The sequence below is a fragment of the Mirounga leonina genome, unplaced genomic scaffold (assembly GCF_011800145.1).
Source record: "Mirounga leonina isolate KUSES-001 unplaced genomic scaffold, KU_Mleo_1.0 Mir_53, whole genome shotgun sequence".
In the NCBI taxonomy this organism is placed as follows: domain Eukaryota; kingdom Metazoa; phylum Chordata; class Mammalia; order Carnivora; family Phocidae; genus Mirounga; species Mirounga leonina.
This window is the reverse complement of record NW_023270807.1, coordinates 88,384,485-88,397,555: the sequence shown is the minus strand read 5'-3', so window position 1 is coordinate 88,397,555 and position 13,071 is coordinate 88,384,485. Positions and strand designations below refer to the sequence as shown.

The 13,071-nt window shown below is 39.3% G+C and overlaps 1 protein-coding gene across 4 annotated transcripts in view; it reads left to right on the top strand.

Annotated features, from left to right (window-relative positions):
• The window catches only part of MAP7 (microtubule associated protein 7), a 169,476-nt gene that overhangs the window by 132,252 nt on the left and 24,153 nt on the right, over positions 1 to 13,071 (top strand). For all 4 annotated transcript variants that reach the window (XM_034990751.1, XM_034990752.1, XM_034990753.1 and 1 more), the window contains 3 exons: positions 534 to 644; positions 6,067 to 6,180; positions 11,189 to 11,316. In XM_034990751.1, coding sequence (XP_034846642.1) covers positions 534 to 644; positions 6,067 to 6,180; positions 11,189 to 11,316 — 353 coding nt within the window. The remainder of the gene's footprint in view (positions 1 to 533; positions 645 to 6,066; positions 6,181 to 11,188; positions 11,317 to 13,071) is intronic.

Below are 13,071 nucleotides of genomic sequence, written 5' to 3'. Positions count from 1 at the left end.
CTTTCTTCTTCTTTCTTTTTAATCTGTTTTTCTGTAATGAACTTTAATGCCCTGGGTAAAATGACTGTACAAGAAAAAGTAGCAGCAATGCATAGAACCTGGAGTTCTTTTTTTTCTTCTAGTGTTTGCATTCTATTTCACCAGCCCCGTTTCTACCCGCTTGTTCCTAGTGGGGGCAATTCTAAGGGCATCCACTTTTACAATCTCCTCTTTGCTGTACGGTCTGCCCCATTATTTTAGTTGCCCTCCACTGGCCTTGGTCTTCGTCTTTCTGTTGTATTATAACAAAATGCTTGAATTTCCCTGGCTGACAAACTGGTGTACTAAATATTTATTTTATCCTACGAGAAATATGAATTTTATTTCTAACCTTTAAGTTACCTTTAAATGTCCACTTAGAAAACTGTGCTATTACATAAGATCTAGTAATAGAGCTGAAAGCATCCAATCCTAGTTTTTCCTTCCTTCAGTGAACTAGGAAATTGCAATCCTGCATGCTGGCTGTCAATTAGCATTATCTCCATTTGTTTTAGATCCAGACAGGCGGTCAGTTTCCACCATGAATCTTTCGAAACATGTTGATCCCGTCATTAGCAAGCGGCTCTCCTCTTCATCTGCAACTTTACTAAATTCTCCAGATAGAGGTACAGTCAAAAGGAAAACAAAAAAAAAAGTGTTCTGTTATTTACTTAATGCTTTTTTTTTTCTGGATGTTTACAGCTAAAAATAAGCATCTGAAGTTGCTTTCCCTACGTTTCTTAAATAGGAAGAACAAAACTTCAGAGTAAAAAAGCAATAAACGGCTGAGCAGCATTACCCTTGCGACAAGAACCTTGCTCATTTTAGAACTTGGCTGAATGGTTGCATTTAGCAGTGATGAAAGCGGTGCTTCTCAACTTTTTAGTAAATGAGTTTACAGCTCCAGAAATCACCCACTTAACCACCACCATGCAAATAATCTTTGTTACGAACATTTATTTTACTTCAATCATGTTGTCTTTGACTTTTCATCTGTACTTTGGGAATTCCAAGCTTTGACTTTCTAAAAAATCTTGAATGATTCATGTTGGTAGATTTCATTTTGCTATTTGATTTCTAATTTAACCAAACCTTGCTTACTGCATCTCTTGTGCGTGTGTGTGTGATTGGTTTTTGGTGTCCATTCATTTTGCTCTTAAGGGATTTGGCCTAACTTCAAGAATATCATGTTTTATTTGAATTTTGAGTTTTACTCATCCCATGGATTTACAGTACATGAATGTTGAGCTATTTATAAAATTGAAGTTTTATTTTACATATTTATATGTCATAAAAGGAAAAATCAAGTTTTTAAGATAAGCTATGGTTTTACAGAACTTAAAGTGATTTTAAGTTAGAAAGCCAAAGAATTACTGTGCAATATAAAAACACATACTCTCTAAAAGTGACAAACTGTGGTTATTTTGAATGATTTATTAGAAACTGGGAAATGTTCAGTGTTTATAGTCTTTAAAAAAAATTCAATGTGTGCATGTTCTGTGTGTATGTGTATTCATATATTTGGTATTGTGTAAAAGTTGTGTCATTGTAATGTACAATATTATACGTGTTGATGCTATTTTATAACTAATAACTAATCTCTTAAAGCAGTAAATGTTGAACAATTTCCTAATCTTGCCTTTTAACCTAAAGCATTCCTTTTTTTTTTTTTAACTAATTTGCCTAAATCATCAATATTAGATTTGTAGTCAAATTAGGGGCCTTCTATATGTTAGAGAAAAGTATTATGAATTAACATCCCTTTCATAAATAGCCTTTATTTTCAAACTCATTCCCTTAGTATAAAATATAGCAAATGAGTGCTGTTCTTACAGTTGTCTACTCATCTTTTCTTTGGATTTGATCACTTACTCAGCACTTTAATTTTATACTTTTGTGAACCTATGTCTAAGACAAACTACAATTGGGATTTTACGATACTTTGAAGTCAGACCTTACTGCCTCTTGTAGTTCCACAGCTGAAATTGGGGTAGATGGGCAATAAACCAAACAATATCCTACCACCCTTCTATGGGATGACAGTGATTTGTCAACTAGCAACAGGATTGTTTAAAAGATTCTGCCTGATCATATCTGATTGGATATTCTTAATAGGATCTTAAAACTGGGAGTTTTATTGGATGGCTCATCTGTTCCAGTTGGGGTAACAGAGTTCCAGAGATGATTGCAGAGGTTAAAGACCCGATTTAATAGCCTACAAACTAATTGTTGGAGAAGAGGGTCTAGCACAGAGATCACCAGCTCCCAACCTGTGTTGTTGTTACGCTGTGTCTTCAGTTCTTACCTTCCTTAGATCAACCCTGACTTTATACGTTCTTCCTTTGAGTGAGGTTAAGGATCAAGGGAAGTTCAACAGCCAGGTCCAGGAAACCGCCCCATGAATCATGGGGCCTATCAAATCAAATCCTAAGCTAGACTAATAGGATCAGAGGAAGAGCACTAAGTTTGGGAGTTCTGCTGCTCTGCCCCCTTGTCAAAAGAACTGTGAACCACCAGTTCCTGGATCCAATAGGCCAGGTCAAGTTTGGCCACGAAGGAAGATTCAGTTCATCCAGGAGCTCCCATGTGGTCCAGGAAGCTTTTTTTTTTTTTTTTTTTTTAAGTTAGACAAAACTTTCAGTAGGACCATGAGGGGGCTAGGCCTTTTAATGAGAATAGAAATTCTTCTGAATTTGAACTTCTCTAATTTATAAATTTAAGTAACTTAATTTTCTTTTCTGCTCTCTTTATATTTTTCTGCTATCTTTTTTTTTTTTTTTAAGATTTTTTATTTATTTATTTGACAGAGAGAGACATAGCGAGAGTAGGAACACAAGCAGGGGGAGTTGGGAGAGGGAGAAGCAGGCTTCCCGCGGAGCAGGGAGCCCGATGTGGGACTCGATCCCAGGACCCTGGGATCATGACCTGAGCCGAAGGCAGACGCTTAACGACTGAGCCACCCAGGCGCCCTCTGCTATCTATTTTTAAAAGTTGGTTATGCTTCATTAAATTAGGAAGCATTCTTATCGTATTATTAAATTAGAGGCTTTTACAGACAAATCTATTAAAGGGTGTACACCATTTACTAGATTGTCTGAGCTTTCTCAGCCCTATAGCACAGACCTTCAAGCTGATCTTAAATTGAGGCTCTGATGCGATCAAGGTTGACATTCAGCCAGAATGCTCTCCTGGTTATTAAAAATACTGAAATATTTCCATACCAGTTGGTAAATACCCACTTCCCCAAGCTGTGCTTCCCCAAGTCCTCCAGAGCTAATGCATGGCATCCATTAGCTCTGTGCCTCTGCCCTACTTGTTTTTAAATATTTTGATTATCACACTTGAATATAGTGTCACACAGACTGAAAAAATGACCTGAGTTAAAAGAAACCTCTGATTACCAAAGATTTTTATAATTGCTGCAATAGAGAGAATTTTACCACTGGAAATTTTTGCATTAAAAATGTGTATTTCTTAATATTCTTAAGCTACCTACTTATCCACATTTTTCTCAAGGAAGGGTAAGGATTTCAAAAAAAAAAAAAGCAAGAAATGAAATTGCCTACCGTTTGCTTAAAATTAGTCCATACATATTTCCCTAGAATCTAGATCACAGGCAGGTTCTGTTTGACTGGAACAGGGTTTTTTGTTCTTGTTTTAATTTGAATTCACTGCCATCATTCTAAAAATCGAATCTCTCCTACAACATTTGGGTTTCCTACTTCTCGTGAACTACCAGGATCTGGCAACACTTGCCTGATTTTTGCATGGCACCCATCGGAAACTGAACAGTGATTTCCTGCGTATGGAAGATTGGGGTAGTGCAGATATCTATAATATTTGTGTGCCTCCCCTGGTCCAGATGGTCTGTTATAGGAATCATCAATATCTCATTTTTAAGTGATTAAGTAGGATCAATCCTAAATATTGTTTCACGAGAATTAATATCTCTTCCTTCAGAGGCTTGTCATCTTAAAATCAGGCGCCTCTAGGTGGTGGTGGTGGGGACAATAAAGTAACTCTCCTGTCCTAACCTTTACTAAAAAGTTATCTTCTGAAAGAGATCTCTCTCTCTCTCGTTCAGGGCATAGTAATGAACGCAGAAGCGGAAACATGTTCCTTCTGGCAAAATCTTTCATTCACGCTGTTACATCTGTAAAACAAATCTCTTTGGATTTGCTTTAAACTAACAAGTCAAAGAGGGGTTTGAATCTTCATTTGAGGCGAATTCTTGGGTTGATGCTTTAAAGACTCACAGAAATAAAGTTAATGAACTTCTTAATCCAGGGGAAAAGAAAAGACCTGTCTTCTCAATGGTAAACCATCTCTGCAGTTGTGAGCCAGTCATCCCACAGAGTTTATCAAGGAAAGGAAGCATTCCTCTGTTCTTCCCCTTCTCATCTACTTGAAAAAATAGAGTTCTGTTGAAGATTTTCATTTCATCCTCCTCACTCCTCCCCACTGGTTTTCTTGTGTGACTGTATTCTACTTGTAGTTTACACTCAATTCCATTGTTGGTGCTCACATACACACACTTCCATATTATAGTGTATAACAGCCCTTGTTCCGCTGTCATTCTGCCGTGTAACTGTTACTCTATTATATATGTATAATTGTATATATACAACATATACATATTTATATAATTCTTTCATTTACGACTGTCAGATAAGATTTAACTCTGAAGACTCTCCTAATAACAGAAAATCTAATAATTCACTAATTCTTAAATTCACCACAGCCTTGATCAAAATAACCACTTTTAAAAAAATAAAGTCAGGTAATTAAGGTAATTACTGGAGGTTGGTAGTTCCTTTCAAATAGGAGCAGATATTTCCTATACCAACATTTAATATCAGATAACTTCTGTTAACTAAAACTAGTTTTTTAGAGTTTAAATGTCATTCCTTAAAATACAACATATAAAAGGTTATTGAGAGAACAATCGCTCCAGAGGCAAGAGGATTTGCACCTGCTGTTTATGATACAGAACAGAACTGGCCTTGTCAGGTTTAGACAGTTTTAAAGACTTTTATCAGTGACTTGGGAGTGTGCCCTGAAATAGAGATGTATGGTTACCTTACTTTAATGATACTTTTAGGATTTTGCAAGCTTCTTCCCTGATATTTTTGGAAAGTACCTTCTATATTTTCATAGGCCACCACTGGAAGCTAACAATATAAGTGGAGTCATTAATTTATAATTAGCATGCATTTCCTAACAGTGGTCTTGCCACCAAGCCCCAGTACAGTTTGGGACTATATTCACTGCATTATTCTAAATTTATTTTCTGGAATCTTCACACACCCACTAGTAAATTCTCACATTAAGTTTATATTGGATTTTGGTTTTTGTTTCATTTCGTCTTGCTTCAGCTTTACCCTTATCCTCCACCAAAATGTTTATGTTGTTGCCAAACAGGGACCTGAAGGAACCTGGCTTGCCGAGTGGAAAAGTCAAAAGGAAATCCCAGACAGAACTTTATATGAGCCCTCTTTCCTTTTATTAGATCTAATTTCCCCCCAGTTGACGAAGTAGCAGTTCAGGGACATCTAGCAAAATGTAATGGAGACCCTTTCTGTCTGCATTTATATAGAAATGCAGTCTTGCGTTACGCTGCCAAAGCCTGTGTTGGAGTTGATTATACAGGATACTTAGGAAGCCCCTTGGCTGGGGTGTGTGCCGTTAGTCCCCTGTCCATCCTGATGAGGGCAGATAGGTACAACTACACGCCAAACCTGACGGTGACGTTGCTATCTCTGTTTTGTTACCTGTTCACTCCTAAAGAAGGGGGGTAGCAAGATCTGCATCCATAAAACTAACATAGAGCCCGTCACAAACTTAACATCTTGAAGAAAGGCAACGTTATGAAATAGCTCCTTCTCTGGGCAGAGTTCCCGTCTCCCAGACCCTATTCCTGCTGTCCTCCCTGGAGAGCCTCGTCTCTTGAAGGCCTGGCATATGGAAGCAATAAGTATGATGCTTTTGCCCCTGCTCCCCCCGCCGGAAAGAATTCCTCTAACATCTTGCTTATGTGGTGACGTCTAGCTCGCCGCCTGCAGCTCAGCCCATGGGAGAGCAGCGTTGTTAACAGACTGCTGACGCCCACACATTCGTTCCTGGCCAGAAGTAAAAGCACAGCAGCCTTGTCTGGAGATACAGGTAAAACTGTCAAAGTGCAACTTTCTTGGTGAGGTAAAGTCCTCCTCTTAAAGCACACCTGAGCCACCCCGGTCCATCTAATTATGTCTCAGGCTTCCCCATTGTGTTTGCTTCTCTTTCCCTGGGTGCAGTGGCTTTGGAAATGTCTGTTGGTGTTGGTTTCACGCTCCTGGTACTGTTTCCTCTTCGCATCTTATCTGGACACCAGATGCCAGGCAGACAAAGGATGCCCCTCCTTGTGATCAGATGGCTTCAGATGCTTCTGTGTGTTTGTAACGTCACCAGAAAAACCTACCCCTTCCCCGCCTTTCTCTCTGCCCCTGCATCTGAGCAGACCATCAGAGGTAGACATGATTTAATATTTAATACTGATGATAGATGGACTTGAGACTAAAATCAAAGCCCAGGTCGATTTAAGCAAGAGTTTCACGATGTGGCTTGGGCTAGCAACTTCTGCCTACGCCAGGCTTTCGTATGTAATCTAGGAATTAGTACCCTCTCAAATCTCTAAGAGCTGTGGAGAAGGCTAATTACAGTCTTCTTCTTTGTTACATACTTTGAAAATATGGAGAATGTGCCAAGTACTGGTTATTATAATTAGTTATAACTCCTCTATGTTTTTGAAATGCAAAGCTTGCCCGAATGAGCCAATTAGTTTAATGAGAAGTTAGTGTAGAGCCTAGATCTAGCTGGAAAGAAAGATACATCTTCAGCTTTTGGCAACATCTCTTTTGTGGTGAATTGATTTGGTTTTTCCCAAATATCTCTGGGCACAAGAGGTATATCTCTGTAAGCAGCCTAGCAGCCCTTGTCTTAGCACTTGGGAAATTACATAGCCTCTTCATAAAGTTCCCTTTAAAAATACTTTGTCTCTGCAAGTTTCTTCATGTTCATTAGCCCTCTTTGCAAATCATTCTTGGTGGTTTTATGATTTTTTTTCATCTCTGGTGTCCAGTGAGCTAATAACAACCCTAATTCTCACAATACCCCCAGGAGGCAGTCGAAAAACCAAGTGCAGACATTCCTACCACCTGCTTGTGGAAACCAAGTGCGGTGACACTAAGTGACTTATACCAGAGCCACTTAGAATTCTGATTGGTGGACTGGGTCTTAAACGTGCTTCCCCCCTCCTCCCTCGGTGCCTGGACTGATGCTCTGTGTACAGTTGTGCATTCAATTAGCTGGACCACAGCGTTTTGTGTTTTCTGTGAAGGAACTCTCCTGTCAGCTGTCACGTCGCATCTGAGATTTTTCCAGGGGAGAAAGTACAACTAATTTCAAGATAGTTTACTTTCTGTCTGGGAATGTCATGCTCTTACACAAGTCATGAAAGTTTTTCCACACGTCCAGCTAATTGAAGAAACTGTAACATTGCTTTTAGTCCTGTTTCATAGGATCTAAATAATTTAGGGCTCTCATGCTTTGGAATCTCAACCTCGTATGTTGTTTCATACTGAATGACTGCCTCGCAGCTGAAGAAGTGTCTGTCTTTGCTTTTTCTGTCACCACTAACTTGTGTCAATTCTTTTCGCTTCTCCTCCAGTCCTTTACAACATCATTCGCTCATTCTCCACCCACTCTGCCGGCCCATCTTCCCACATTCTCTCTTCACTGTTGTAATCAATCAGGGTGCTTTTTACCTGCTAACTGGCTGTTCTTTACTTTGCATCTTTCCCATTCTCCTTTTCACAAATAGATACATTTCTGTAATTTTACAGTGAAGCAATGCATAGGCCTTTACTTGAGTTGTCGCTCTCATTAATACATTCCTTAGATCATTGTTACCTTATTGTTGCATTGATACAGCTTATATTTAATGAACCAAAACTACTGTTTTAATTTTTTTCCATTTGAAATTATATATGTAAACATCCCTTATGTTTATCTTGTCAGAAACACTGTATTCATCTCTTTTCCTTTTTCCATCTGCTCTCCACGATTATTCTTCCTTGTCTTTCCATTTTACTGTTGTCTCTTGAGTTCATCTTATATCTGGTTGCCATTGGCAAGAGGATGACCTACATCCAGAGCAGGGTTAAAGAGCAGATCAAAACAGCCATCCTTACCCCTAGGGTGTTTGGTGATTGCAAACTCCCAAAACAAGCAGTAAGAGCACTTGAAATTTGCAAGAGTCTCCTACCTCTCATTTGTGGCCACTGCTTTGGGTCGACTTCTCCGTGCCCCTTTTTTTTTTTTTTTAAGATTTTATTTATTTATTTGACAGAAAGACACAGCGAGAGAGGGAACATAAGCAGAGGAAATGGGAGAGGGAGAAGCAGGCTTCCCGCTGCGCAGGGAGCCCGATGCGGGGCTTGATCCCAGGACCCTGGGATCATGACCTGAGCCAAAGCCAGACGCTAAATGACTGAGCCAGCCAGGCGCCCCTCCACGCCCATTTTTTTAAAAATACATTTAAAATACATGTGATTATTACGGCTCAGGGTTAAAAGAGTTGATACATATAAAATGTTTAGACTAGTACCTGCACATAGTAGGCCCTCAATAAATGTTATTAATATGATTATTTTATAAATTTTCTATTCTCTGTGCTATACTCCAGCCACCTGTACTACATTATCTTTTCTCTGCACTTTTCATATATCGTTCATTTAGAAGATCTTGAACAAGTTAAGTTAATGCACACTTGTTACCAAGAGTAGAAGGAAATAGAGATTAATTATAGAAGACTTTCTACTGGACACTCCATAGAAGAATCTTCATGTTTAGTAGAACTACTTTGGGATACCAAGAGCACTCTGGGAAAATCAAAATACTGTATATTATTGCTCTTACCCTAAGAAGGGCAAGATAAAAAAAAAAAAAAAAAGAAGGGCAAGATAATTCCAGTAAATGATTAAAGGTTTCAGGTTTTCAGTAGTTGCTGTTCACAACAACAACCCATTCCGTGAAACGTAATGTCCTTAGAATTTACAGTGTTCGTTTTAGCCAGACAATGTTCCTTGAACAATTAAATTTGAGGATTTTTGTACAAACTGCACTCAATAGATTTAAGGATATTTTCTCCCTTTGCTTAATATTACCTCAGCGCTGTAATAAAGAATGAACCAAAGGGGTGATGAGACTGGCTTAGACCCATGATCATCTCAGGAAATGCTCCCTAGATACTCTTGAAATGATTTTCCACTGGAGGACAATGAACTCCTATTTCTGTGTTTCCTTTTTCCTGTCAGACCCAGGCCTCAGAGCAGGGCTGTAGTCTAGAGTTTCTTGATTCTGGAGCAAGGTAAATGGCCTCTGGCTGTGCCCTGGGCGGTCAGTGCCTTTCCTGGTCATTAATCCCACAGAAGTACCTTGTGCCAGGATCTTATTCTTTAAATGCATTTGATTGGCTTGAAGAGTATTGCATTATTGAACTCTTTCGTGTCTGGGAAATGCAAATGCTTTGTTGTGGTGCTTGAAAAGGGTTATTTTCAAATAGTTTCCCCTGTGATCACAAGAAGCTAAATGAGACTAGGTTCTCCTTTCTCGCAAAAAAAGGAATCTTCCTTCACCATTAAGGTCTGAAGCAAAGTTTATGTGAACTCCCAAGTTAAGATACACATATTCTTTTAAGGAGGACTGAGGGGGAATGAAAAATGTTTTAGTTTATCCTGAAGCAATAGTTCTGTTTTCAGAGGATTGGAAAAGAGACTGCAATATCCAGTCCATTCCCTGCCTTGACCATTTAGCGATACCAGAAGATAATGCAAATCATTTAATAAGAGAGCACGTAAATAAATAAGCAATCTGATCAACTTTCTGTCTGTAAATGAAACCAAAATAACATTTTTAACTCTATAATTCCAAAATTCTTAATTTTCCTTGTGAAGTTTTGAGTTTTTAATTTATTAGTAAATACTATTATACTTAGCTGAAATAATGGTCTTTTTAAAAATTTGCTACAATGGCAGTAGGTACATAAAGTCATTTTATAAAATCATCCAAGCACATAGTATTCTCCTCTAGGAGTCATGTTTACTTGTCTAATTTTTTTTTTTTTTTTTTTTTTGCTGGAGGATAAGATTTCTGGGCGAGATCTGAAAAATGAACCTTGGAACCTTAGAACCCACACTTTTTTGTGTGTAGTGGTATATGAACTTCCTTAAACCCATTTTTTGCCCAGAATCACTTGGTTAATGACAATGTTCCTGTGAAGGTGAATAGTCAGAAACTGATTTTTTAAAAAAATCCCAACCTGAGTAAAACAGTAAAAGCTATTCACGATTCAACTTTATTTTTGGCAGTTCTAACATATGTATGTTCTATTCAGCATTTGAAATGATTACATCTCATCTCCCCATACCTTCTACTGCTTGTTAATAAACCATCAAATGCCTTGGCTTTTTGGGAAAACCCAGAAGGCATGCATCTGATTTGGCTTTAAATAGACAAAACATTTACAGAATTTGTTTCTGGAAATTATTAGTTATCCTGTAACACCTAGTAAGACTTGGTTGTTTAACATTGTAAAAATCCCGTTGCTTTTTTTCTAGTGGCTGTTGAACCTTACTCCTGAAATAGGTGGCGTCAATCTTGCTTGCCTGCTTGCTTACTTCCTGTCTCTCCACCTTCTGTCCCATCTTAAAGCTAATTAGGAAAAATCTGATTATAAACAGTCCTTATATAAAAATGATCTATCACTAATGTAGTGTTCTACCAGAACCATCAGTTCATAGGAATAGAAGTCCATTGCTTTCCTTAATTATTAGGCTACATCTGTATCTTTCATCACTATTTAAATAGCCAAAGAACTCACATAGTCTAGATTTTTCACTTGGACATGGCTTCTTTTTGGACACACCGTAAACTGATAGGACTGTGAGGAGAGTTGGAATATGATGGTTCTGGACACCTTTAGGTAATAACTTCTTCTCCCCACTTTTCTCTCTATCTCTGCTTTGCTCCTTTTCCTGAACCCGCTTTTGGCTTTCCTTCAACCGCTCTTCTGGCACTCTTGTGTGTAAAACAATCACCTACACCCTAGTTATCCCCATTTGTCCTCGTTCAGCATCTTGCAGCCCCATCAACATCATGCCCTCCAAAGCTGCACACTCTAGAAATCTGACGGATCGGCCAAAATTCTTGGTAACGCCATCGGAGGGCTCGGCGCGAAGGAGGACGGCTCACGGCACCGCGGTGAGTAGCCGGCGGGAGCGGCCAGGCGGGTCTGTGCTGTTTCTGTGCAGGGTGGACACCAGCCCCGGCTGCCGTGGGGGTGTCAGAGTGGGAGGTGCCACACGTGGGTGGTGTCCCCACGCGTCCTCTCCACTGGGGAGTTGGGCTCCCCATAAAAATGTGAATTTGAGGATGAAAACTATTCTCCATTCAAGGGCGTGCGTGCAGCTGAAGTACCATATGGGGGCCTGTGTACGACTAAAGGCCAGGCCAGCACGCTTTTTCCTGTTTGCAAGTCAGACAGCCCCAGAAGGGGGTGTGGGCCTCCGTGGCTGCCTCTGCATTTTATTAACCCATATCCAGGAGCTGGCTGAACTCTGAGTGTGGTTCACCAAAAAGCAAAATAAAGAATTTTTGTCTGCTTAGCTAATCCCTGTCAAGGCCCAAATCCTACAATATAGGAACAAAGTATTTTGAAAACACTAGTGATTTGCTAGGTAACGAATTTTTGAAAGGCACCTGGGCTGTGTTACAGACTCAAATTTTGCAAGCAAAGAATATAATTTGTACTTGTAATTACTGGCAAGGTGGCTGAGCTAACATGAGTTTTCACCTATAATTAATTTCATGCCATAAATGAATGAGGTAACTTGTGTGTCTCTAAGAGTCTTTCTTCCTCAAACTGTATGTTATTTAGTATCTGTTGAAAGAAGTAGATACGGTTGTGTGGTCTTCTCTTAAAGGATTCCCCAGTCAACCAGAAGATCTCATTGCCTCTCTCGCATGGGAATACCACGACCTGTTTAATGAAAGGCTGAACAATTTTTTTTTAAATCTTAACTTCCCAGAGTGTTGGGATTTATAAAGCTGGTGGACACATAAAAGGATTTTGCTTAGTTGTTTGAGAATAATTTGAGGATTGTGAGAGCTTGATGGCCTTGCCTCTCGGCAGTTTTCTTCCAAGCCCCAGGCTTTCAGGAATCAGTGTTTAATTCCTGATTGAGCCAGACCTCCGGCCCCGCAAGGAGGTCTTGCAAGTGAAGCTTGGAGGTGAAACTACCTTTGATGGCTGGGTAGTTGTTCATCATTAGCACATGAGATTCAGAGAGCCTAGCTGTGGATAAAAAGCAATAGTTAGAAGAGCTTTGCCCCCAAAGGTTGGGGACTTACTGAAGAGGGAGAAACACTTAGCAAAGGAAAAGCATCTTGTTGTGGATAAAAACACAACCTAACACACCAGGAGGAAAGGATGAGAGCTGACCCTTGGTCAACAGATTAAAGGGGAGGGATTTGTCATCCCATGATTCAGAAGCTCCACTTTCTTACCCATTTTAATTTTTTTTGATGCCTCCCTTGTCCTGCATTTGATTTATTGGTCATCTTTTCACCTCTTTACCAAATATTTAGGCAAATACCTATTTCCAGAAGTGACTCACAAGTCTTTTATACCCCAGAGCTGCCCTGTGGAATTCAGTTGAGCCACCAGCGACCTGTGGTCATGGAGCACTTGAAAAGTGGCTAGTGAGAATGACAAACAGAATTTTCAATTTAATTTCCTTTTTAAAAAATGTTTAACTATAGTAAAAAAAACATGTAACAAAATTTACCATCTTAACTATTTTTAAGTGTACATTTCGGTGGTGTTACGTATATTCACATTGTTGTGCAGCCTGTCCCCAGAACTAATTAAATCCTGCAAAACTGAAACTATCCCCACTGAACAACAACTCCCCATTTCCTCCTCTCCCACCCCCTGGCAACCCACCATTTTACTTT